This window comes from Lissotriton helveticus, chromosome 9, assembly GCF_964261635.1.
Source record: "Lissotriton helveticus chromosome 9, aLisHel1.1, whole genome shotgun sequence".
NCBI lineage: Eukaryota > Metazoa > Chordata > Amphibia > Caudata > Salamandridae > Lissotriton > Lissotriton helveticus.
In genome coordinates, this window is record NC_136070.1 from 90,367,569 (window position 1) to 90,395,524 (window position 27,956).

General features: G+C 45.3%; 1 protein-coding gene across 11 annotated transcripts in view; it reads left to right on the forward strand.

Moving 5' to 3' along the window:
* GPHN (gephyrin) overlaps positions 1-27,956 on the forward strand; it is a 1,934,090-nt gene that overhangs the window by 1,802,655 nt on the left and 103,479 nt on the right. For all 11 annotated transcript variants that reach the window (XM_078659537.1, XM_078659532.1, XM_078659529.1 and 8 more), the window contains 2 exons: positions 4,905-4,960; positions 12,724-12,843. In XM_078659537.1, coding sequence (XP_078515663.1) covers positions 4,905-4,960; positions 12,724-12,843 — 176 coding nt within the window. The remainder of the gene's footprint in view (positions 1-4,904; positions 4,961-12,723; positions 12,844-27,956) is intronic.

The following is a 27,956-nucleotide window of genomic DNA, read 5'->3' on the forward strand; positions in this document are numbered from 1 at the left end:
TACATTCCTCAATTTACATCATAAAAGGCGCTAAATACTTTTTTTAAAATTACATTTTTGGAGTGCAAGTCCTTGACTCACATAATTACCATTTTCCGTTATTCTTAATATTGACCCCTTATTTTAGAGTGCAGGAACTTTAAACAAATTGACAATTGCCTAATATTGCCCTTAAACGATAAAATCATACAACTTTTTTTTTTAGATATAATCAAAAAACGAAATGGTTTCATCCATTAAAATGTGAGATGTTATTATGTTGCAATGCAATTCTGTTCAGAAAACAGATCGTACATTTTATAGTCCCAGGAAGTTATAGTTCTTCTCTTGTACGTTCCATAGAACCTGAGTTAAAGTGCTGATGCATTGTGCAAAATGTATTGTTTTACTTTGATGCTTTTCATTAGTTTCTTGTAGTACACGTGACTTATATTGATTCTTCTATTGCATTTGTTTTTAATATTAAACATTTTACTACGCGACATATGTGGTATGAAGGCTTTCAATAAATAGGGCATACAGAGACGTACAAAGTCAAAGGTTCCCAAGTGAGTAGGTAAATCAAGAGAGCATCGTTCAGCATCTAAAACATATGCATTACTTGCAAGAATGAAATTAACAACTGCAGATTCACTGTGGTGTGATGGAAAACGTTATTACTTCAACAAATCAGAGCACAATTGTTAATAACTGTTATTTGCTCTTAGCACCTAAGCACTGTCCCACTACATGAATCATAATTCTACTCCTTCTATGCTAATGTAATCCGGAGATGGTGAAACAAACTAGGTACATGAACAAATTACAATTTGGTAGTAGTGGTAGTTACAATTGCATCTCTTATGCATAAAAATAAATGTGGATACAGTAATATGTATAACACTCTAAAGAATTTTGAGGTTGGTGCCATATTGCTGTCTGACATCCTACTGCCAAATCAAAGGACCAAGATCCTGTGTGTATGTCAGACATCAGAAGACCCCACAGTACTCCTGAAAGTCCATATTGATTCAATAGGTTCATAAATTTGAGATTCATAGCTCTGCTTCAAATCATAAATGTTTATTGGAGAAAGGGAAATTATGTAATCTTCCATACATTCAGTTTGAAAGGGCCAATCTTCAGTGTATGCAAAAGCAGACTCTTCTTTCGTCATACAGTGACTTAAGGCCAACACTAGGTGAAGTTGATTCTTTAGTACAAATGAATCACTAGAGATAACCCCATGGTATGTTCCTGGACTCGCAGGTAAGTCCAACAGCAATACGATGGCTGTGATGTCTGTCGTAGTAAATCTGATAAAAGGCGTATGTAGTCAATGGTTCAGAGAGCTACACATTTTTTGAGAGATGCTGGTGTTAAGCCAGTCGCTGATGTAGGAGGCTTAGTCTATGTCCATTCCTTAAACAAGCATTGGAAATGCAATAGGTCTCGCAGCATTAGAGTTAGTGCTTTTAGAATTGTTTATGGTTTTTTTTGTAAATCTTTAGCATTTTTGTTTCCTGTAGCCAATGCTAAAGAATTAAAAAAAAAAGCCATAAACATTTCTAAAAGCTCTAACTCAAATGCTCCGAGACCTATTGCACCGTGTGAGGGTGAGGGGTTGAGGGTGAGTGAGGGTGAGTGAGGGTGAGTGAGGGTGAGGGTGGGTGAGGGTGAGTGAGGGTGAGTGAGGGGTTGAGGGTGAGTGAGGGTGAGGGGTTGAGGGTGAGTGAGAGTGAGGGTGAGTGAGGGTGAGGGTGAGTGTGAGGGTGAGTGAGGGTGAGGGTGCTAGTAATTACAGGAAATTAGAACAGGAAATAGCGTAGATGGAAAGCGTTTAACAAAGTGAAAATTAGCACATGAGGTTCTGCAAACATCCTCATCGGGGTAGCACAGATCGGCAACTCTAAAAACACATTACTTGAACAGCGAATGAGACGTGAAATGTATTAGGTCACCTGCCTTATAAAGGATTTAAAGGTTAATAACTAATTAGAAATAATGGTCTCACTCCGAAGATCTATTAATAAACCTCTCAGCTCATTAAATACATTCTATACGCCGTCACAGCAGGCGTTTTTAAATATCCGATAAAGGGAAACCCTACTGAAAGGATTCGTGCTGTTGCAGGGAAAATTGGTTCCATTTGAAACCCCACACGTCACGGGGTTCAACTCACAGTGACAGAACTCCAATGCACCGCTCAGAGTGAGATGACATGCCCTGAATGTTAACTCCTCTTTACTTACACGCACCGCCGGCGGTGTAGATGTTAAAAAGTGGGCTGGGTGACGTACAGTAGGCCAATGCCACTGAAAATAAAGTCTGATCAGCTAGCGGCCAAGAAAGTCGCAAAGTCACATACATAATAAAGCATCTAGGTTTCATAAAAGGTTAATGCTCCCTAAAAGCACGTTTCTTCTTCGTGCTGAGGAAAACGAAAAAACCGAAAGAAGCGCTTAACTCTAGTATGCTTGCAACGTATCCTTTTGAATGAGCACCACTAGACATGCGCAGTATTTAACGCTTTCAGTGAGGTTCGCGGCACCATGCCAACAGCTGCACGGTGCCTCCCTTGCGGGTGGCGACATTACGCTGCCAGTGCAGGAGGCCCAGGACCAGTGACGTCAGCTGCGCGCACACACACACCGCACGTCGATGCAACCAAGACCGACGCGGCATTACAACACTGGCAGGTCCAGGCGGATCTCGGGAGCCCATCATGGGAACACAGAACAAGAATGAGCCCTCAGGAAAAGTTAAAAGGCTGCATGCGCTTGCTAAAGCCGACTGCCTAATTTAACCAGCATGCAAAGCAGAAAACACACGCTCATGAAAGTGTCTTGTTGTGACCCACACAGGACACGTTTGGAGCGACTTTGACGGTGTTCAGTAGCAAACGGCAATCGTTATAACACGTCAGCCCGCCTATGCCATAAGTAAAAGTAGCAGTGCCTCCGTGTAGAAGCATGAAACAAATCGTACTCACCTCACGGTAGAAGTAGGAGAAATGCGACACGGCGGGAAGGGGAGGGGGCGGAGCGGGTAAAATAACAAACAAGACGGAGGGAAGAGAGGGGAGGGGGGAGGAGAAATGCGACACGGCGGGAAGGGGAGGGGGCGGAGCGGGTAAAATAACAAACAAGACGGAGGGAAGAGAGGGGAGGGGGGAGGAGAAATGCGACACGGCGGGAAGGGGAGGGGGCGGAGCGGGTAAACCAAGACGGACGTGCACGCGCTTTTAAGCTCAATGCGCATGCGCATTGAGCTTAAAAGTCACGGGCACTGCAAGGAATCGCCACGATTCCTTGCAGTGTGGATAAAGAGTGGATAAGTCCCAATACTCTCGCTTGCTCGATGCGCATGCGCATCGACAGGCGAGACCTAAAAATCCAGATGCAAAAGGTATCTATGTAGAGGTACAGTAGAGCAAGTAGTCAGGAATCTGATCCTCAGTGCGATCGACAAAGTGTGTGTGTGTGTGTGTGTATATATATATATATAGATATATATAGATATATATATAGATATAATTTTGATGAGTAATTTCAATATCAAATAGTGTAACATCTTGACACCGAGATTTTTTAAACATTTATGGTTAAATATTTTTTAACATGATGGCTTTAATTATCAAGTGCAATAATGAAGTTGGTATTTGTATAACTTAATCAGATGACTGTAAATGGTGGCGTTTTTAGCTTTTTACAAATCCGTTATGGGATTGTTTTAGGAGATTTTAAATGCCGCATTTCAATACCAATGTTATATATTTTATATTCTATGCATCCTTAACATCTTATTTATACATTCATGTATTTATTATGATATTTAAGATGTTTGCATATTTGCACGAGGGGAACCTTTTGCCGAAAAGCTTGCAATATTTTCACTGTTAATGAATTGGTCACCTCATCTGTTTTGCACACGGAAAAAATTGCACAAGCTCTTTAAATACTGGTTATGCGTAGAGCAACTTGTCATGTGATCAAGGCCCGTGTGGGGGCTGAAACGCTTTATAGCGGAGATGCTGGGCATGGAATAAATTACCTGTTTGTACTAAGAACTTTGGGTCCGCATTCGTCCTTCCAAACAAGGAATCCGAGTTGTTGTGGCGAATTCAGAGATAAAGATATACATATAAATATATATACATATACACACATACATATATACACTTCTATATCTCAAAGGATTTTCTCAGTCCAAGTTGTGACATTTTCGCCTTTATATAGGCTTTTCACACATTGGCAGTACAAGTATTGTTTCTTGAAATGTATAGGATTAACTACCATTAACCATATCAACCTAGTATCAACAAACTTAGGAGCTGCATAACATGAAGGCACAAAGCGCACCCACGCTCTTTGTAGATTCACAGAAGGGACAGTCTTCCCCTAACACCTCCCCCCAAAACGCACATAAGCACACATTTTAGCCTCTGCTCTGGAAGTTATACGTTTCTTGTATAGCTCATGCCACAGAGTCCGAGTGAGTGAGCTTGTTCTTTGTTTACTTGATTTGCTGGTGTATGTCAAGATAAAATAAAAGACCATTAGAGCCTTGTGACGTCATGGCTAGTGTAAACAACAGCATTGTGACATCAGGGATTTCAGTAAATAAGAGCAAAATATTGATCTTTCATTGATCTAGGAACTAGCCTGATTCCAGCTTTTAAAAATAATTGCACAAAAATCTGTATTATAGAAGAATTTAATTATACAAGGGATCTGTCTTTATCCGTGGCACGGAGGCCAAATTTCTATAGAAGCGAGAATCCTATGCAAACTTTATGAATTGGGAACGCTGTCGCATAAACTATGTGCTTAGATTTCCTCTCCCATCCTTGCCATTCTTCATACTATCACCTACTCTCTGCAACTTTTCCACATTCTGATTCTATTCCTCGTTATGTTTTGCAGCGGCAGACGGTCCAGGGGATCGTTTTATCATTGGGGAATCCCAAGCCGGTGAGCAGGTGAGATATCTCCATTATTTTCCACACATAAATCTAGATGTGATTTACGCAAAGCATTTCACTTAACATAACTTGTATTTGTAAAGCGCACGTTCACCCAGAAAGGGTATCTTGGCGCTGAATAAACAATGTTTTTTGTTACCCAACTCAATAGTACTCATTTTAAATTTTAAATTCAATTTGTTTTTTCGTATGTTAAGAAGAGGAGGATGGGACTCTTGAGTTGGCTTTCCAGATGCAGATTTCTTTCTCCCTTATAGTGGTGTATTCAGGGTAAATTCGCTGCTAGCCAGTGTCCTGATTGGACACTGAACTTTCCATTTCTTTGACAAGAGGACACCCTGTTGTTGCACCTTACAACCTTTACAAGGATGTGCTGTTATGATGCATGTATAGCTCTGAGAGGGGTGAAATTTGTGATTTGGAATTCACAACCTACCCTCGTAAAAATTGAAAAGTATATTGAAGAAAGTAACATGTAAAACGTGTTTTATCCTTTCTCTAATCTCCTTAAAGTCCTATGAAGAAATTGTTACGGAATCATTTTACCTTGCTTAACCCATACTACATTTGGTTATTTACATGGTCTGTAGTTGAATGGGCATCAGGAGAAGGGCCTGGAAAGCTCTAGATGTCTAGTTCAACGACAGTTCTTGATTATTCTTCATTCCCATTCTCCTTTTCTGTAATGCCATGGTGCTACTAACCTCTCTATGGGTGTCTTTCCTTACCAGTTATATAAACCCAAATATTATTTGGGCGAGGTTTCGAACTCTGATTTTTATTTGATTTTTGATCAGGCATATCCCTTTGTTAGCAACAGTCATTTGTCAGCAAGCAAAATCTTAATCCGTGCATACGTTATACAGCAGAATTGATAAAACATAATGACTTGTTTAGCCTTGTGAACCGTGTGGGTGTGCATACAAACCCTGCCCTGGTTGCAGAGGGTAACTGCGGTAATGTATATAGTTAGCCTGCAATTTAGAATGTTTGCTGTCTAGGGGTCTAGCATAGCTTAGGTGCATTGCAGGGTGTGCAATGTGTGGCTTGTTGGTCTTCAATGTAATGGATGTCATTGTGTTTCTGTTTAATCCATGTTCTAAATTCCATGGAGTCTTTAGGACAGTTGCACTGTCTGCGGCTGGGTGTGGGTGGTCCAATAAAACCTATTCTGGATTTACTTCTTGTGGTTTGCCTCACTACCACTGTAACCGGTGATAAGTGTATAGTAAAGTCTCTTGAATATTAAAAGTTCAGGCCCCCATAAGATCCTGCGTGTACCAAGCATGACTACAGGCCTAACCAGACTCCTGACCTTTCTCTTGGTTTAAGAGACTGGATCAGCTAGATTTCCCTCTGAGATCATAGGTTTCCCAAATACAATGCAGGTTATTGGCTTTGACCATGATTTCTGCAGATCTGTTTCTGTGAAAATGACACAGTTTCATTTGAGATGTTGAAGTCTTCACTATCTCTTAAACGTGTGCTCTGGCAAATTTTTCGTTAGTTAACTAGCCAATTGTGTATCCATTCCTGTTAAGATCAATCATTGCTTTCCCTTTGTGAAAAACATTTGCAACAAACGCAGTACTCTACAGATAAAGTGGTGTTTGTTTATCACTTCCCACCCTAATGCGAAGTCATGTGTTCCTTGAGCTGCCCTTGACAAAGGCAAGGTACTCTGTGTAGCCAGTGTCTGCAAATCAATACAAGAATTCTAAATAGATAGACAACTTTGAAATCAACTTTCGCCAAACTCCTTTATTCTGGCTGTATCATGTCAATGATGATGCTCTATTATCAGGATTAACATTCAGATTAGAAGGAAAGCGAGTCCTGACATTAAGCCAAACGCCAAGCTTTTAATGCACTCCCTCTGTGGCTGCTATAGGTGTGTGTCTCAGTGTGTAGGTTCACAAGCAAACGTCTCCTTTTGTCTTCACTCACATTTGAGTGCCAAAAAATATTTTGGGTTTGGTTTGGAAGCCCCTCGCCTCCTCTTCTTTGGCGATGGTCTTCGCCCTCGGTACGACTTGTGTCAATGTGTGCCCTCTCCTTGTGCCCCAACCCTTCCTTGGGCGCTGCAGATGGCATGAGGACAATTCCTGAACTATTAAAACCTCGCATTGACAAGACCATTGATGAGAGCAGGACCCAACGGCTCCCAGGACTGGTTCGAACTGAACTATGCACAGGGACACCAAATGTGCCCTTCATGCAGACTTAGTGGCGCAGCCATCCGGTCTCAATACACTAAATCCTGTCTAGGAGGTGGTCACATCTTGCTGTGACAGGATGCCTATTGTTCTGCCTTCCCTTGCTCGAGCTTGGCTCAGCAGCAGGGGGGGCAGAAATGTGTCTCTGGTCGGCAGCAGCCATTTTGTGCTGTCCGGGTCTAGAAGGTTGGCACTGGAAATATTGATAGCCTAACGTAGGGCTCTTCCAGTGCTTGGAATCATACCTCTCACACCATTTAAGGTGTGGTGGCATGATTCCAACATGTTTGATATCAAACATGATAGGATTCGTTGCAGCCAGCTTCGAAATGGTCATTGTGTAACTACGCTGTGCCACTCTATATGGTATATGGCTCCTGCATTGACAACCCGGGAGAATGGACTCCGTAGGCTGTAGGGGTGTCCTGCTCATGCAGGGGCACCCTTTCACTTAGAAGCAAGCACCCTGCCTTCAGGATTGTAAAGGCCTGCTATATTGGTGACTTGTTTTTAAGTGCAGTGACCCTACATATGGGAAACCTATATCTTTAGTAAGTGGTGCTAGCACCAGCTTACACAGGCTGCAATGGCAGGCCTGTAGTTCCATTTTGAATGGTCTCCCATGGGTGGCATAATGCATGCTCCAGCCCATGGGGGACCTCTGGGGAACCTATGCCCTTGCCACCTTAGTATCATCATACTAGGGACTTATAAGGGTACCCCAGTATCCAATCTGGGATGTAACTATATACTGAACAAACCAATTTAGGGAGAAAGCAGATAGACTGGGTCCCTGATTAGCAGGATCCCTGATTAGCAGGATCCCAGTCAGTCTAGTCAAAAACAGCTTAGCACCAGGCAAAACGTGGAGGTAACCAAAGAAGCAGATCCGACTCTCCTTTTAGGCATTACATTAATCACAGACGAAGATACGGTCATGTAAAGAGAAACGAATAAGAAGAAAAAGAGAAAAAAAGATGCCAGTAGTTAAGACATAAATGTTCCCCAGATTTTGTCCGTTTTTTGTTTATCCCGAAGGCCCTTTGAGTTGGCAAGAGTGGTCTCCATAGCATAAATTTCTTTAACAAAGTTCCACCATTCCATAACAGTTGGCGTATTTTTCTGGATCCAAGCTCTGGCAATTATAAGTCTTGCACACGAAATTAAAATGTTCAACAAATCATTAAATGCATTTTGACCCACACATGAACCAATCAGTACATCAGTTGAAGAAAGAGAAATTGATTGATTAAGTCTATCCGAGACCACCTTAAGTATACCATTCCAATAATCTTTAATCATAGGACAAAATAAAAACATATGAGTGATATCAGCCCCGTTTAGATCGCATTTAGGGCATTTTGTACGTTCGCTAAAATTATTGTTCCTTGCCCATTTAAGAATTCTCTCTGGGGTATGATACAGTTGACATATAGTTTTAAACATTTGCAATTTAAGACTAGAAGAGTGAACTGACATATCTAAGCTCTTAAAAGATAAGGTAATTAAATCGGGTGGTACATTTGCGGTTAACCTTGTATTCCATTTCTCGCTTAGTTTTATAATATCGCTAGTATTAAAGTCCGAGAGTAGTTTATATCCTATACTAATCAAATCTTGGTCTGATTCTCTGTACATACAATTCCAAAAGTCCGAATCTATAACCAGATTAAGTTCTAATTTTTTCACTAAATAATCCTTAATTTGATAGTATTTAAACCTAGCCAGTTCAGATAAATTATAGCATTGCTTTAGTTTTTCAAATGTCATAAATCCTTGATGATCATACAGGTCTCCCAGTAGTCTAATACCAGATTCTAAATATATTCTGCATATTGACTCATGAAAAATTGAAGGAAATCCTGGATTACCCCAAAGAGGAGATCCGACTTTCCTACAAACTGTTTTCCATGGGGAAAAGTGCAGAAGGAACAGAGTCAGTGGAAGGATTGAGGGAATGCATGGGTGTATGCACAATTATGAAATGAATTATTTACATTATGCACAGCCACCACTGGCATCTGATATTTGTTGATGTATCTTGTAAATTCTATCATTTTATGTTTATAGGATTACTTGCCAACTGGCAGATCAAAGTGCATACCTGTCATTTGTTGCTCTCACTATATTCAATCAATAAGAAAATATGTTGTAACAGAGGGGTGCTTAATGTAGTGCGAGTCCATCTAAGATGATGTATTAGGGCTTCTTAGAAGGTTTGTTTTCTGAAGTGAGGGAGACGTTCTGTGGAAGAGCAGTTTGCTGCCTGTGTCCATGTCCTTCTCTTCTACCCTAAGAAAAGCACACTTAACAGACTGGATTCTCTAGAATAAATTCCATTGAGTGGAGTCCATGGTGGGGCTTAAGATGGAAATGTAAGCCTTTCGGATCCCTTTGATGGTCAAGCCCGAACCTCACAATTGATAGTTAAAATGTCAAAAAACAAAGGTGCATTGATTGGGTCAATGCAAAGATCTTTGGAGCCAGCTGTAGATTTTGCACATGTAGAGGACCCGCTAGAGCTTTGTACCCTCTCACCTCATGTTTCATTGGGAGAGTTAAAAGCAGTTGTTATAAAAAAAAAAAGTCCTTTAAATAAAAAGAAAAGATTTCAATGTCACATTTCATTCATTGCTTTCATGGCGATATCGCAGTGTCTACATAGTAAATTTCCAATCTCATTTCTCTTTGAAGACTTATTTCTTCTGCTTGGGATTTTCGGTGCCAGTTTCTCTGATTTGCATAATGTTGTTCCTCGTTCCAGTATAAATCACACACCTCAGCAAATTGCTTCGTGCAAGAACAAGCCGTGTCCTTGAAATATATATACACTGCATACATAGGTAGTGGTCTAATCATGGTGAATGAAAGGCCCTGGGGCGTAATCAAATATTAATGTGTTTTGGGATCAAGAATTTCCTTTTTATGCATTTAATTTGAGGATTGTTTGCCTAATTTGGAGAACTGTACATTGTAAGATGTACAAATGCCCAAATAAAACCTTGGTCCTTTAAGGCTTGCAACAATCTGCGATTGCCCATGGGAAACATTTTGCGTACATATGCCCTTTCTGTCTCGATCTCCTTAGTTTGAAGTGTAGAGATTAAAATATAGCACTGGTGCTATTGAGAGCATGGCCATAACAATAAATGTTACCCCATATCCAGCAAGTAGACCATGAGAATGCTCCAAATAGTGTTAACTTAGGATGTCATTGACTAGTTCTAACACATCACAACTCATCTACGGTAATTTTGTGCTGCAGCTGAACAGCAGGGCTGTATGTCATTTATTTAATGCTGTGTTGCGTTGAGTTTTTTAATTGTGATTTTGAGGGCTCCGCCTTCCGTGTAAAATGGCTGTGTTGGTGTGTGCATCCTGGGGACACGTCATCCTGTGCCCCAGCAAAGACTGCTCATGAAGCAGCTCTCTGTGAAAATATAGAGTGGAATGGAAACCCGACTGCAAAACACAATCTTAAAAACACCTATGTCCGAAAAATACCAACTATACATTAATATCGCCCTACAGCAACTTTTTTCCTGTTTTTACTTCCTAAGCCCATCCAAACATGTCCACTTCTATTACAGAATTGGGTACTTTACTATTCAGAATTTATTTTTTTTAAAGAGTTTTAAATAGCGCGAACTTGACCCGAATCGGGTATCAAAGCGCTTTAATTAGCACCAGTTGCATTACATGAGAACACATTCATTTTTGCAGGTTTCTGGGAATGTCTGTCCAGATTTTTGTAGAGCGATGTATGTATTTTTATACTTTTGAGTATGTTTTTGCAATCTGGCACATAACAGATGCTTCTCAGATGGCAGACGTGTTCTGCCTTCACGGTTTTAATTGAAAACCGGAGTGTCCGTCTACTTAAGTGTAATGCTGTGGACTAGACCTCGTAAGAACAGCATCAGAATCCCTTCCTCTTCCATGAGCAAGCTGAAGCCGTAGGTCGATGTGAGTGGGTTTACCTCTGGGACGGTTGAAACACTTCTCAATAAAGAAGCCTTGATAAAGGTAATAGGTCTGACAAGGGCAAGCTGGTGCAATGATTATAAATTTGGTAAATTCTTTTTCATGACAATCATATGCCACTAAAAAAAAAGGAAAAAGATGTTTGCAATTAAAATGTTACATTTAAAAGCATTCACCGATATGGCTGTTTTACTAGTGATGTTTTTCAAGCAACAGGCCTTGCAGTTTGGTTCCGCATTGTTTGGTTTGTGAGGAGACGAGAATAATTCGGCACTTGACCAAGTACTCAAATTGCAGACGACTACTGTTACACTGTCACTTCATGTATACCATAAACTTAAAAATGAGTGCAGGCAAAATAAATATCCGATATTTAAAGTTAATTAAAAACAATATTAACAATAAAAGCATACTTTGAACCAGCTTTGCAGCTGAATTGAAAGGTTCTATGTTTAGGCAGATGTGAACGCTTTGTGCAGTAGTGGGTGCCAGGGGGTTGTTTGGGCTGCTGTGTGCTGTGGATGGACTGAAGCAAAATGAGAATGGCAATTTAGCAGACCAATGGATGAATCCCACTGACCATAGCTCACTATTTATTAACAATAGTCTGGCAAGACAGTTAAAGCTTTTTTAAAGGCCAGACCTAAACAGAATCCCTACCAGTAATTTAAAGAATGAGAAAATGTACTTCATAATGCTCCAGAATATGCTGTCCATATACCTAAGGGTTGCAGGAGATAAATGTAAGCATAACTTCTCTCTGTCCAACTTAGCCCTATGTGTGTGTGTGCGCCCCTGTTGTTTCTCAGTTGCGTACCCAAGTCAATATTGCATTATGGATGACTGGACAAGCAACCCCTGCCTGACGTTTTGGCTAGATAGCATCATGGTCAATTTCCGCCCAAAAATGACAGCCATTTTAACTATCCTGGATTGCTTGTGGGGCTGAGGATTATTTTACGCTGGGATTCCCATTGTACTGTGTTTAATGCAAGGACAGCAAGAAGTTAAGCATTGCTGTATATTCACTATATATTTTTTTAAAGTATTTTTGAGTGGGTCAATTGCATGTAAACATTTACTGGAGTTTTGGATTTTTTGATTGATGACAGATGAGCGTCTAGAATTTGTTTATATGCTAGGATGGAACAATCAGAACATTGGTTAACAATATGAATAAGATTAATTTCTTTTTTTAATCGTTCTATTCTTTTGACACATTTTCTGAGTGCGTTGTGTTTGAATTAATTGACTGATCCATCATTTTGTACATTTAATATGTTCAATAAAAGAAAGGAAGGATGAAGCCAAAAGACAAGTATCCGTTTCTTGCTAAGTACTGATTTTAGGTTGTGGCCATTTCGTGCATTGCTATGTTAAACACTATTAACTGAGTGTTCATATATCTAATAGGTTTCTTGGCACTTGGGTGAGTCTGTGTTTACAGGAAAGCCAGTGTGCATATAGCGTCTCTCCTATTGTATGAATAAGATGTTTCTCTGACCAGGGTAAGGGACACATGAGCGTTTTTTGAGTCATTACACCTTTCTTTATTTACAGCCCACACAGACAGTGATGCCTGGTCAGGTGATGAGAGTAACAACAGGCGCACCAATCCCTTGTGGTGCTGATGCTGTGGTGCAAGTAGAAGATACGGAACTCATCAGGGAATCCGATGACGTGAGTACTTATTGGTAACAACTACAGTAGATTCTTTGATGGGCAGTCATTTAGCATCGAATATTACATGTTTTATAGACATAAAGCCCATTTTTTATATATATCTGACTCGCCGTTCCACTCTACGTGGGTCCTTGTTTTGCAATTTGTACCTTGTTGCACAAGATGATCATACACTGAACTTCTTATCTTCTCAGAGCATGTCACTCGCTCAGTGTCTGCTGTGATACTAATGTATTTAAGAGCCATATGCCTCGTAGTGAGTGATTTTTTTTCTCACTTAGGCAGTGTGCTCTCTTGTGGATCTTGTGCTGGTGCTTCAAGTTTGTCCTTTTTTATACTCTGTGCAATTAATTTTCTCCCTGAGTTAATGATTCGATTGTCATCTGTAGAAGGTGACTCTTGCTTCATCCAATTTCACAATCTACATGTTGATTCATGATGTACACTACTTATTAGCAGAACTTGTTTTTAATCTTCGCGTGTACAGCATCCCTCGGCAGGGCCAGCTTAAGGGCAGGGCAACTGGAGCGGCTGCACAGGTCGCTGACCTGTGGAGGGGGCGCCATCCTCAGGGGGGCGCTGTGTTTAACAATAGCTGATGATTGGAGAGATGAGGGGCACTTTTGTCCGGTGGCAGTGAGAGAATCCGAGGAGGCGGTCATGGGGTGCGGGGTCGCCAGAAATGATTGTTGCACTGGGCGCCACCAGCGTTAACGCCGGCCCTGTCCCCCGGTGTGGACTGTCTATGTATTCATTTCTTTAAACAGATTTTAAACTTTGCATTAAACACAGTACACCGTACTACTTCACCCACCTCAATGGCAACACATTTCTTATTTAAAATGGATCTTTCGATTCATATGCAACAACGTTGCTCGTATTATATCTGCGGTAGTTGAATTGACCAATGGTGAGGGTGTTCAGCATAGGTCCTGAAAGCCCAGTCCGTGCCAATTTCTTAGGAAATCTACAAAAACATGCATACAATTAAATTGTAAAAACTCATTTACATAGGCTGTAGAGTTCCTGAAAATGTGTTTAAACCTTTGCTGTACACCCCTGGCCTAGGCTCCTTCCTCGGCCGCGAGGATGTACTCTGGGCCTGCATTATCCAGATGGATGTTGATCATTTTATTTTCGAAGCATTTCGCAGATTGAGCCATATGCTCTTTGGAGCTATTTTTGAACTGGCATGATAATGATTAGATACTCTTCAAAAGCTGACCATTCCGGAGAAGCTGTCAAGGGAGACCGCATTTCGTCTTACTCCTGAAATCTCCTAGTTTCCACATTTATTTTAAGTACATAATAAAATATGAACTTGAGGATCGTACAACATGCCAAAAGTGCTTTATAGTAAAAATGCTACTTCTCGTGTTTTTAAATGCTACCGATTTGCAGAAGGGCTGTTTCCAAGCAATGCAATGCTTTTATCTGGAGTGCCTGCTCTGCGCGCAAACTAGGGCACAGAAACTAGATCATTGACTACTTGAGGCCTAAGGAGCATGGTTAATTAAACCAATCATTTGAAAGTTATTCTTGGGTAAGGGTTGAATCCCCCATCTCCATTATAGGCTTAAGCTGCTTTGCTTTGGGGTACTGAATGCATGAGCCTGTATGTATTGTGCAAATAGTTAGGCTGACTCCTCTGTGAACTGAAAATGCCACCCCTTGCTTGAGGTATCATGAACTGATTCTTATAACGTCTACCTAGGCCAGACTCCCAGGACTGACGGTATAGTCCTTGATCCATGCCTGTTACACAAGATATGTGCAGCACAGCTACCTTGGAGATAGTTATGCATCACAACAGGATTTGTAAACCTGACGTCTGTCTTCAGATGTTCTTTGGGTTCTCTAGTTTTGCTTCTGTATAGCGTGCTATCTTTTTTTATTCCGATCTTTTACTTATGCAGTTCGTTTTGTCAATCTTGCTGACATTTTGATGTTACTCTTGAGACCTATAAATGTTAAAATATTAGTATTCCAAACTAAGTAGAGATTAAATGGAAACCCATATACGTATATCACTGCTTTCTAAATTGTTAAACTCACTTATCTGATGGACTTCTAGCCGCAGATTCCTTACCTTTGAATTTCCCAGGCATCAGACTGGATCCCCAAGATTTTTCGTGAGCAGTACCCATGTGCGCCAGTAGGTGATGTTGATCGGCTCCGCGTGCATCGTCCACGTTGTCTGCTCCAGAAGTGACGTTGTGGTATCTATATAGGCGCCACCCAGGGGTGCTGACATTGTTTTTTTTCTTTCTCTGACACGGAGACAGATGGGCATCACCCAACACCAGCAAGAGCCTTGCCTCCTAGATTGCAGTCTGTGCAGAAGAATGGGAGGGATCGCTGGACCCTGCAGAATACCATTCCTATGAAGAATGCCCAAATATGGACTGGTGTTAGAGACTGGGTGAAGCCAGTGGACTGGATACTTCTCCAGATACTGGTATGCTTTCTCCCCCTACTGTGGCTATGGAGGAGGGATCCTCATGCAATGTGATGTGGAGGGTGGCTGAGGTCCTTGACCTTCACTTGCCCTCGATGCAGTCAAGACTAACATCTTGATTTGACATTAGTGTTGCAACTGTGAGTTTCCTTGTCAGTGCCCCTACTCCCATTCAGTGACATCCTTTTGGGGACATGGTCCAAGCCCAACACAGTGCTCTTGTGAATAAGACGATCGCCCAGCGCCACTGCCCCTCTCCAGGGAACCAAAACTTCCTCAACCAACATTTCCCTCCCAGTCACTTAGCCGCCCATGCTCCCCAGCCTCTGCCTAGCCGAGGGCGTGATAACCACAGACCTTGTGGGTCGGGTAGCCAGCAGTCTGGTCAGTTGACCATCCCCCCAGAAGCTGCAGCCTCCCAACCTTCCTAATCTGCCCCTTCACCGCCATGGGCATCCAGTTGGTGGCAGGATTCGCCATCACCTGCCCCACTGGTAATCCATAACATCGCTTTGCAGATTGCCCGAAGGGGCTACTCTATTGCATTAGAGACTACCCCTCCCTCCATGCCACCATCTCAAGACCGGTTTACAGATTATCACATGTCCTTTTTCCGAGTGGAAGTTGCAGCACTCTTGGCCAAGGGAGCCATAGAGAGGGTTCTGGTGCCAGAAGTAGGCTGTGGTTGCTATCCCCACAACTTTCTGTTCCCCAAAAAGGACAAAGGCCTTTGTTCTATTCTAGGTCTCCGAGCTCTCAATTTCTTCCTCAAGAAGGAGACATTTAAAATGCTCACGTTGGCTCATGTCTTGTCTGCCCTGGACTCGGGAGACTGGATGGAGGTGTTGGGCTTGCAGGACACTTATCTCCACATTCCCGGCCCATCGGTGCTGTTGGTAGGCCCTGAGCATTTTCGGTTCACTGTGCCCCCCTTTTGGACTTACCAGCGCCCCTCAGGTGTTAACCCACGTGATGTTTGCAGCTCATCTCCAAAGATCAGGGTGCCAGTTTTCCCCCTATCTCGACAATTGGCTGTTGAAGGCGGGCTCTCTCCAGGCTGTAGTCTCCCACCTCCAAACTACGGCAAACCTCCTCCTCTATGTGGGATTCACTATCATCATGCCAAAGTCACACCTGACTCCCTGTCAGACGCTCCCTTTCATCTGAGTTGTTCTGGGCACAGTGCAGTTTCAAGCTTATCCTCCCGAGCAGCGAGTCCAGGATATTCAGGCTATGATACTGATGTTTCAGTCTCTATCGTGGGTTTCGGTGAGACTGGCTCTGAGACTTCTGGGTCTCATGCCTCCTGCTGGTGACACATGGCCAATGGAATATGCAGGTTCTGCAGTGGGACCTGAAATGCCAGTGCGTGCAGCAACAGGGGAATCTCTACAACATGATCCAGATCAGGGAGGGAACTGCAAAAGATCTGTAGTGCTGGCTAGCAAAACACAATTGGGTCAGAGGCAGATCCCTCTCCCTTCCCCAAACAGATCTGACAGTAGTGACAGATGCATCACTTCTGGGATATGGCAGCCATCTGGGAGAGGTGGAGATCAGAGGACTCTGGTCTCAGGAGGAATCCAGGCTCCACCTCAACATGCTGGAGCTCTGTGTAATCTGACTGGCATTGAAAGCCTTTCTGCCTTCAATCAAGGGAAGGCTAGTGCAGATATTCACGGACAATACCACTTCTGTAGTAGGGGATCTCTGTGTATAGTCATAATCTAGTGAATAGTCCCGCCCATGTGCGTGGACCCCGGAGCAATCAAAAATAATCTCTTATAGTGTCAAAAAATGCAGAAAAGCATAGACACTTAAGAGAGAATTAAAAGACAGATAATGCAGCCTATAAAGGCTACACTGTCCAGTACTTCAACTAGAAATTCCACCATAAAATCCACAAAACAGCAAAAGCCTGTACAGATTTCCCTTGCTTTACCAGCAAAATCCCTCAGGAATGATAGAGAGAAGAACCTGGACAGACAAGCCCCATAGGCTGCCATTATGTGGCTCAAAACAGGATACTGTGCCTTTAAGAGAATCTTCCAGAACCTTATCCCAGAATGCATAGCAGGTCCAACTTAGTTTCAGTTCTTTTTTCCGGCTCCTGCAAGCAGGACCCTGGAGCATTGAGCTCTCCCTTTTCAAGGGTTTTGTTGGTGTTTTTCACTAATTTCAATTTTGTGTACTTTTAAAGTACTTTGGTGACTTTCTTCTTGGATTTCTGCTCTCTTTGGCTGTTCATAATGCCTGCATTATTTGATAAATGCCCAGAGTGCTCCAGGAAGAAGGCCAAGTCAGACCCCCATGAGGTGTGTATCCTCTGCCTTCCCTCTTCCCACATCCCAGAGGAGTGTGTGATCTGTAGAGGCTTCTCTGGCAGGACCCTGAAGGACAGGAGAAAAATCAGACTTCAGGGACTTGAAGACTGAAGGCTCAAGGTGGGTCTGGAGGGGCTTCTGCTGCCCATGCCGAGGCCTCTGGGGGGCTCCCCAGGGGCAGGAAGTCCAGCAAACGTCCAAGGTCTCCGTCTGGTTCAGTTGCTATGACCACGACGTCGAGAGGAAGGTCCACGGCCAGTTCCCGGTCTCCCCAGGGCTCTGGGTCGAGAAAACGTCGCTCGTCGACGTCGAGGGACGTTTACAGGCCGCCGTCGAACCCGGTGTCGATCTCCTCGTCGTCGGCGTCGAGTGAACGGCATCGGAGGGCCCGGCGTCGGCGCTCGCCGTCGAGGCGACACCGCCGTTCGCCGTCGAAGACAAGGACATCGTCGTCGTCGAGGGGATCCTCGTCGTCACGGTCGCCGTCGAGACGGAGGAGGTCTCCGGCGCCGAAGAAGTCGACGTCGAGACGGTCGAAGAGGTCGACGTCGAGGCGTTCGAAGAGGTCGACGTCGAGGCGTGCGAAGAGGTCGACGTCGAGGCGGTCGAGGTCGCCGTCGAGGCGTCATCGCCCGTCGTCGAGATTTAGAGGTTCGTCCATCTGGTCGGGGTCGACGTCGAGGCGGAGAAGCCGGTCGACGCCGAGGAGTGTGAAACGGTCGACGCCGAAGGGCCGCTCGCCGTCAAGGGAACCACGATCGACGTCTGAGCACCGATCGTCGACGTCAGGAGGTCGTAAGGACAGGCCCAGGACTGTGGGGGGCTCCCCACAGTCAGGACAGGATGGTGGCTCGCCGGGAACGGCATACTCCGAGGTGTATACCCCAAAGAAGCCTACTGCACCGCCTTCTTTGCTTCCTTTGCCTAAGGGCCCACCTCCGAGGGTTTCGACCCCTCCTCCGTTGCCTCCTCTACCGGCGCCTCAGGCCCCGGTTACAACTGTTCCTCCTCCCCCGGTTCCACCGAGATCGGTGTCGATGCCCCAACTCCCGACACCTCCGAAGAAGACTCCTAAGTCGAAGGTTCCTCCTAAACCCAAGACGTCCGACCCGGGGAGGCCGGCGGAGCGTCCCAGACCCAAGAGATCGAGGTCACGCTCAGGTAGACGGGACAGGTCGAGGAGTGGATGCGGATCCTCCTCGAGATCCAGGCATCGACATAGGAGGCATAGGTCCAGGTCTCGTTCTGCCTCAGGGACCCGTTCCTACTCACCTACGTTGTAAGATTTGCTGGAGACGCGGGTGTCCCCGATTGATGATATTGGCACGTTCCAGGAGGTTCTCCTGCACGGGGCGGCGAAGTTGGGGATAGAGGTTACGGCCCCTACGCCCTCAACTTCCGTGATCTTTGAGACATTACATAAGAAACACCTGCCTCGCCCCCTGCTACCTTTGGTGCCAGGACTACTTGAGCCGGCGGAACAACTCTTCCTTACGCCGGCGGTGGTGAAAGCTGCGCCTTCAAGGCTCATTAAGAAATACAGGGCTCCTGAGTCGGACCCGGCTTTCTTGCGGAAGGACCCGACACCGGATTCGGTGATCGTGACGGCGGCTCGGAAGCTCCATGCCACCTCTCCTGCCTCCACCGTGCCTCCCGATAAGGAGAGCCGCTGGATTGACTCTGCTGGACGAAAAGCGTGTGGGACGTCCTCTACAACGATGAAGGCCTCCAGTGACTCGGCGTTGTTGGGACGATACGACCGTGCACTGTGGGACTACATGGAACGGTTTGCGGACCTCGTTCCGCGCGACCGGAGAGAGGATTTCATGGAGATCGTCCAGGAAGGGATGCTGGTTTCTAACCAGGCCATTAGCGCCGCGGCGGATATCTCCCTGCTGGCCGCGCATGGATACTGCCACGGTATCAATCAGAGGTGCCATGCTTGGCTTCGGTTGACGTCGCTTAAACCTGAGGCGCAACAGCGTGTGGCAAATCTGCCGTTTTCCTGGGATACCCTTTTCGGGAAACACGCAGATGACGAGATGGCCAGGATGAAGGCCGAGGCGGAAACCCTGACGGCGGTGGGCTTGGAGAAGCCCAAAGATAAGAAACCCTTCCGCCAATTCCAACGGCGTTTTGGGTCGCAGGGTCGAGGAAGGGGACAGTCTTCTGGGCAACATCAGCAGCAGCAACAACAGCAGCAGTACAGAAGACCCTTCCAAAAACGTCAGAGGGGTAGAGGTGCACAGCAGTCCTCTACCGCGACCAAGGGCCCGGCTGGGTCTCGACCCTGAGCAGTTACTTCCCCTTCGTCCGTTACCCGCTCCGGTGGGGGGAAGCATTCAATTTTTCCTGGCAGAGTGGAGAAAAATTACTCAGGACAAATGGGTGCTGAATATTGTTTGCAATGGATACAGTCTTCGTTTCACCAGCCCTCCTCCGTCGATTCCTCCGATCAGCTCGCAGTATCAACTGCGCGAGCTTCAGGCGGAGGCCGACGTCCTGTTAAGGAAAAGGGCGATAGAGGATGTACCTCTGTCTCAAAGAGGACTAGGCCTGTACTCTCGGTTCTTTCTGGTCCGCAAGAAGGACAAGAACGAGTTCAGGCCCATTCTGGACTTGCGACAGGGAAACAAATGGATTCGCAGAGAAATGTTTCGCATGCTGTCGTTGCATCAGATCTATCCTCAGCTGCAACGGGGAGACTGGCTTTGTGCCATAGACCTACAGGATGCATACTTCCATGTGCCCATTGCACACAAACACAGGAAGTTCCTGTGATTTCAAGTCGGCACCAATCACTATCAGTACACGGTACTTCCGTTCGGGCTGAAGTCTGCGCCCAGGACATTCTCGAAGTGCATGGCAGTGGTAGCGGCACACCTGAGGAAGAACAAGGTGTTTGTCTACCCGTACCTGGACGATTGGTTGATCAAGGCCTCCTCCTTCTCGGAAGCTCAAGCACACTTCCAGAAGACGTGAACAAGCTGGGGTTGCACATCAACATGTCCAAGTCTGTTCCAACTCCGGTCCAGTGCATACAGTACTTGGGAGCCTCCATCAATACGCTGTCAGCAAGCGTGTCTCCTTCGGAAGAGCGACGTTTATCACTCCTTCGGAAGGCTCAGGCTCTCCTGTCCACTCCATCCACGACAGTGAGGACGGTGTCTTCTCTGCTGGGATCGATGGCCTCTTGCATCTTCCTGACGCCACATGCGCGGCTGCACATGAGACCGCTGCAGGAGTGCTTGGAAGATCAATGGGACCAGAGGAGAGGATCTTGGGACGACAGGATACGACTGTCTCTACATGCTCTTCAGTCTCTGAAGTGGTGGTGTTCGGCGGAGAATCTCCTCAGAGGGGTTCCTTTCCACAAGGACATTCCCACAAAGACGATCGTGACGGATGCTTCTCTCCTGGGATGGGGAGCGCACTCCGGAGATCTGCAGATTCAAGGGATGTGGTCCCCGTCGGAGTCCACGTACCACATCAATTTCCTGGAACTCAGGGCTGTTCACTTGGCGCTGAAGGCTTTTCAACCGTCCTTCCGGACCAACTCTCTGCTTGTACAGACGGACAATACGACCACGATGTATTACCTCAACAAGCAGGGGGGGCTCGAGATCACGCACTCTGTCTCAAGAGGCGCAGGTGATCTGGCATTGGCTTCTGGCTCGAGGACTCTCGATAACGGCCACGCATCTGCCAGGTGTGCAGAATGTTCAGGCAGACAAGCTGAGCAGACTGATTCAGGAAAACCACGAATGGGTCATCAACGACGAAGTACTAGGAGAAGTCTTCGCAAGGTGGGGAACTCCAGACGTAGATCTGTTCGCCACCGCCGAAAACAGCAAATGCCGAGACTTCGCCTCCAGGTACTACCAGCCAGGGACGCTGGGGAACGCGTTGTGGATCAACTGGTCGAACAGCTTTCTGTACGCTTTTCCACCCATTCCCCTGATTCCAGCGGTTCTCATCAAGCTCTCCCAATCCAGGGCGAAGATGATTCTGATTGCCCCGGAATGGCCCAGACAGTGGTGGTTCACGGACCTGCTTCACCGGTCTCTCCTTCCTCACATGAAGCTGCCGTGCAGGCCGGATCTTCTCACGAAGTTCGGGGGGCGGATGGTGCACCCCAACCTCTCGTCTTTGAGTTTGGCGGCATGGCTCCTGAAATAGTGCAATATGGCCATTTGAATCTCCCGGCGGATTGTATGGACATACTGAAGGAGGCTAAATGACCTTCCACTCGGACTTCTTATGCTTACAAGTGGAAGAGGTTTTGCATCTGGTGCAAGTCTAAGAACTATGACCCTACGACATGCAAGGAAGATGTCATCCTTCCATATCTGCTACATCTGGCGCAGTCTGGCCTTAATGTCCATTCCATTAAGGTTCATCTGGCTGCTTTGACTGCCTACAGGAAATGCCCTTCACAGACTTCCTTCTTTCAGATCCCTGTGATCAAAGATTTTTTGGAAGGCTTGAAGAAAGTGTTCCCTCCTGTCAGGCTTCCTTCGCCTTCATGGGACTTGAATGTGGTGCTGTCCAGATTGATGAAGGAGCCTTTTGAACCTATTCATAAGGCTTCGTTGCAGCACCTGTCCTGGAAGGCGGCGTTCCTCGTGGCCATTACATTGGCCCGCAGGGTGAGTGAAATTCAGGCGTTGTGTTGCCAAGAACCTTATACTGTATTTCATGCTGCTAAGGTTGTTATGCGTACTCACCCTAAGTTTCTTCCCAAGGTTGTTTCTGATTTTCATATCAATCAGACTATATCTTTACCTACGTTCTTTCAGAATCCTTCATCTCCAGCGGAAAGGTCTTTGCATTCCCTGGATGTTAGGAGGGTGCTGAAATTTTATCTGGATAAAACCAGGGATATTCGTAGGTCAGACCAATTGTTCATCAATTATGGATCTGTCAGAACGGGTCTTGCGACCTCTAAGCAGTCTATCTCTAGGTGGATTGTGTCCTGCATACAGCTGTGTTACCAAAAAGCTAATAAGACCTTAGGAGGTAAGCCTAAGGCTCATTCCACCAGGGGCAAGGCTGCCACGACAGCATTGCTCCGTAATGTTCCGATTGCAGAAATCTGCAAGGCGGCCACTTGGAAGTCGGTTCATACCTTTGCTAAGCATTACTGCCTGGACACTGATGCCAGGGCAGACGCTCAGGTTGGGCAGGCTTCGCTGCGAAATCTGTTCGCACAGTAGTGGCGTTAATTCTCTTTTCTCCACTGCCGCTTTGGTGTGGGGATGGGCTTGCCATTCTATTCACTAGATTATGACTATACACAGAGATCCCCTACTACAGAAGGAGTAGTTTCTGTCCTGTAACTCCAGTTCTGTAGTAGGGGTATCTCTGTTATAGTCATAAGCGCCCTCCCTCCTCCCCGGTGGAGAGAGACATATTCCTTATGGAATGCTACAGGTCTGGCGTGTTACGCCTTCAAAAAGAACTGAAACTAAGTTGGACCTGCTATGCATTCTGGGATACTGGGAGAAGGTTCTGGAAGATTCTCTTAAAGGCACAGTATCCTGTTTTGAGCCACATAATGGCAGCCTATGGGGCTTGTCTGTCCAGGTTCTTCTCTCTATCATTCCTGAGGGATTTTGCTGGTAAAGCAAGGGAAATCTGTACAGGCTTTTGCTGTTTTGTGGATTTTATGGTGGAATTTCTAGTTGAAGTACTGGACAGTGTAGCCTTTTAGGCTGCATTATCTGTCTTTAAATTCTCTCTTAAGTGTCTATGCTTTTCTGCATTTTTTGACACTATAAGAGATTATTTTTGATTGCTCCGGGGTCCACGCACATGGGCGGGACTATTCACTAGATTATGACTATAACAGAGATACCCCTACTACAGAACTGGAGTTACAGGACAGAAACTACTCCTTCCATGTGGTATTCCAACAAACGGGGTGGGTGGGGTTGTGAACCCTTTGTCAAGTGGCTCTTCGTCTGTAGACATGACTGGAACAGCAGGGCATATTCCTGGTAGTTCAATTTAGCGGGTTCTCTGAACTCCAGGGTAGACAAACTCAGCCGTCGATGCCTAGCGGAGCACAAATGGCATCTCCACCCACCGGAGGCGTACGGTCTCTTTCAGCAGTGGGGAGAACCTTGGTTAGATTTATTTGCCACTGCTGAGAATGTGCAATGTTAGTAGTTCTGTGCACTGGAGTTTCCGAGGCAGCTCTCACTCGGCGATGCTTTCCGTCTAGAATGGAATTCAGGCCTCATGTATGCCTTTCTGCCCATACCTCTCCTGCCCAGAGTTCTCAAGAATATCAGGAAGGACTGGGGCCAATTCATACTTGTGATTCTGGACTAGGCACGGGTAGTCTACTGAACATGGCTATCAGTTCTCTAATCAGGCTGCCTCTTCTGGAGGATATTCTGACCCAGCTGCAGGGTTGGGTTCTCCAGCCGATCCTGTCCAGTCTCCACTTTCTTGAGTGGAGATTGGGTGGCGGCAGTTGACCGATTTCACCCTTCCTCCCGAAGTATGTCATGTTATTTTGGCAGCCAGGCGTCTCTCCTCCAAGACAGTATAGGCTTGCTATTGGAAAAGATTTGCGGCGTGGTGTGCAGAAAAACATATTGATCCTTTTTCTGCACTTATTTTTGAAGTATTGTTCTTCATTCTTTCTCTTGCCCAGCTAGGCTCTGCTCTCGGCACTCTTAAGGGCTATCTGTCTGCTCTTGCTGCCTTTTTGCGGCTGCCTGAACAACCCTCATTTTTTAAGCCCCCTATTGTGCACATGTTTTTAAAGGGTCTTGTTCATCTTTTTTCTCCTTCACCATGTATTATGCCTCTGTAGGACCTTAGTATGATCTTAACATTCTTAATGTGTGCTCCTTTCGAGCCTCTTCACAATTGTCCCTTCAGGCTTCTGACATTGAAAAGAGCCTTCCTTGTGGCAATTACATCTGCCCGCAGAATGAGCAAACTGCAGGCCTTCTCATCTAAGCTGTTTTAACTCTGTCTGTCCTGACAAACTGGTGTTTGCTCAAGGGCCTCCTTTCTGCCGAAAGTGGTCCCCCCAGTTCATGTAGGCCAATCGATCGCTTTGCCTACCTTTCCTGTTCTTCCACATCCCTCAAAAAAGAGGAGCAACTCCATTGTCTGAACCCAAAAAGAGCATTGTTGTTCTACCTTGACCACACACAAGAGTTCTGGGTGTATAACCAACTCTTCCTGGGGCATGTTGGTGCAAAGAAAGGTCGAACAGTGCAGAAGCGGACCATCTCTAGATAGGTCGTGCTCTGCATCAAATCCTGCTACGCACTGGCCAAGAAGGAACCTCCTCAAAGCTTAAGGGCTCATTCCACCAGAGGTAAAGCTGCAACCACTGTGTTGGCATGTGGAATTCCTGTCCTGGACATCTGTCAGGCAGCAAATGGGCATCTCTGCACACGTTTAATAAACACTACTGTCTGGACAGTCAGGTCTGCAGAGATGGGCCTTTCACCCGTTCTGCCCTGCAGGACTTCCTTATTTGAAATTAGTCTGCAGACCCACCTCCGCAGAGTTATTACTTTGGTATCTATTGAAAGGTAAGGAATCTGCAGCTAGAAGTCTATCAGATGAACAGGTTACTTATCTTCTGTAACATCTTATCTCAGAGAGACTATATCTAGCCACAGATTCCTTACTCTGCGAATAGATTTCTAGGGATAGGGTTGCACCCTTACAGGGCCCTAGTTTTACACACCAGTGGTCAGTGATCTTCATGGCTCCATGCTTCTGGCGTTGAAAGTCATGAAAAGTAGCTGATGTCAGCGCACCTGAGTGGCACCTATATAGGTACTGCAACATAACGTCCGGTACGGACGACTACGCACACAGAGCCGATCGGCGCCACCTACTGACGCGCAGGGGTACTGCTCACAAAAATCTTCCTGATCCAGTCGGACACATGGGGAAATTCATACGTAAGGAATCCGCGGCTAAATATAATCTCTACCAGATAAGGCATTACCAAAGGTAAGTAACGTTTCTCTTAGGAAGCTGTTACCTGCACAGGTTGACTTCAGCAGAGCACATTGTGGTTTTTTGCATAGCCAAGGATAGTCTAAACCTTTGTGTTTGTGCAAGAAGTAGTAGGGTTGTGAGATACAGCAAAATGCCCAGTTACTCATTTTCACACTGAGTCAAAATGTGTGTTGGGAGGTAGACTCACAACTGTGTACATATGAAGCTGTGTCCGTTTAATTGTAGGAGAACATGAACATAGTCCTATTCTGTGCAGTCTGTGCACCCTCTGGTTTTCTTTTACTTAATAATATGGGCCCCAACATCCATTCAATAAAGCATGTGGTCACTCACTCCAGCCACCAGAGGTCCCGAGAGCTCTCAGCTGAAAGAGAAGAACCTTGACCTACAAGAACATTCCGAGAGTCCTGACTGGTTCGTCATTACACTGAAAGTACGAGAATTTGGATCATCAGATCCTTATAGATCCAGAGAATTTGGTAGCATAAACAACAAGGTCCATCTTCTCCTTTTGCCAACTTGCGACAACATCTTGAAACCGAGAGTAATCGACAACTTTAACTTTTGGTGTTTTCCAACATTTAGTGCGCTTTGCATGATTTAGGTCAATTCACTGTAGGGGCTTTGCCCCTGCACCTCTACAACTCTGAGTGCTAATAAACATGGATAGGTACTACCCGGGAGAGCCCTCCCTTGGTTTGCTGGCTCTTTTTCGTCATGTGATCAACATGTCATTGTTGCACAACCTAGCATAGGTCCAGCAAATTCTTGTAGGTGATTCAGAATGAGCATGCCGGTCTCCAGTGAAGGAAAAGTTGGGAATCGTGTGTCATTGGTGCCATGACTATTATCTGAGTTGCTCTTTCAGGCAGGTGCCATGCTCTTGTTGGCTCATTCCTTCTGTAGCCACTTTATTGAAAAAGCCTAGACTTTGTAGATGAGCATAGAGTGCTGCCCTCAGAATCTGACCACGAAATAGTGAATAGGTTTCAGCTGCCCCTTGAATCCAGGATGTTATTGCCTATAATTTGTGGTCTGGTGTACTAACGCACTGGCCAGCCAGTGTTTTTCCATTGTTTCAAATGGCTGGTTTTCGTCAAACACAGTTGCAGTTCTGTCTTTAATCATTCTCACTTCTGTTGTAGATGGGCGGAAACTAAACTCCTTTGTCAGTTCTCACCTGGAGGTCGCAGTTTTCAGATTCCAGTGGCGATGTTCAGTAGCAGCTGCAAACCTAGGGCCCTATACTGCATAGAGATTCGTGTTTTTAGTCAGTGTTTGCAGTTTTTGTGCACAATCTGTCATTAGCACAAACTCTAAACTTTCTTTCTTGCCTTGGAGTGGAAGCTACAGTATCCATGGTTCTGTGTTGCCGCTATCCTTAGAGGGATGTGCTTGTTCACTACAAAGCGTTCATTTTCTGATTGAAACTTTGTAATCCTACTGTTTTTGTTTTTTTGTCGCACATGTTGGGTTGATGACCGAATGGAGTTGTGGTATCATTGACCTATCCGAACAGTAGTGGATGCTTTGTCGATAACGACGACAGTAAAGACCTCTGCGATATGGATTGCCGTTCTAGTCTTGCTGCATGGTTGGATCATGAATCTCACTTCTATGGACTAACCAGACACCAATGCAAGCCTCCATTTTGAAAATAATGTGGCAGAGAACAAAACCTCATATCACAAATATTTTCAATCACACTTATTTTCTCCTTTTTCCAATGGTTAGAAAAAAAGTATAAAAAGAAAGGTTTCCATAGGGTTGTTTTGCAAAGAACTGTGTGCATTCATTTCTGCCATGAAATCGAACTCTAGTCCACCTTTTGGCAGGTGAGTATATCACTAGTTAGGTTTTGTTATGTTATGGTTTACAGGAACAAGTAGTCTTTGGCCTGTACTCGAATTAGAAATTTCCAAACTAAGTGTGAAAGGAATCCGCGCCCACAGCAAATTAAAGTGCCTGATTAGGAATTTGGCGGTGTTGGAGCGGGGTGCCACACCACTGCCCTGCACCCACAACACCAAACCTCATTGGCAGCTGCCCAACAGATTACGAATTATCTTGTGGTCTGGTGGGCAGTCCTTTAGCGTTCCCACGGCACCGCAATGGGAGTGCCAAGACCCATTCCTGCACAGCTTGAACTGTAAAGTCTATGCCGTGCACGAAAGGGAATGTATGCAGACAGATGGACACACTGTATGCCCCCTTTATGCTTCCCATGGCCCAGAGGGAACAGGGGGCCCGGTAGGGCCTCCCAAGTTTCCTCACCACCACCTTTTTCATGACTGGCTCACCGCCATGAAAAGGGTGGATGTAGCCAT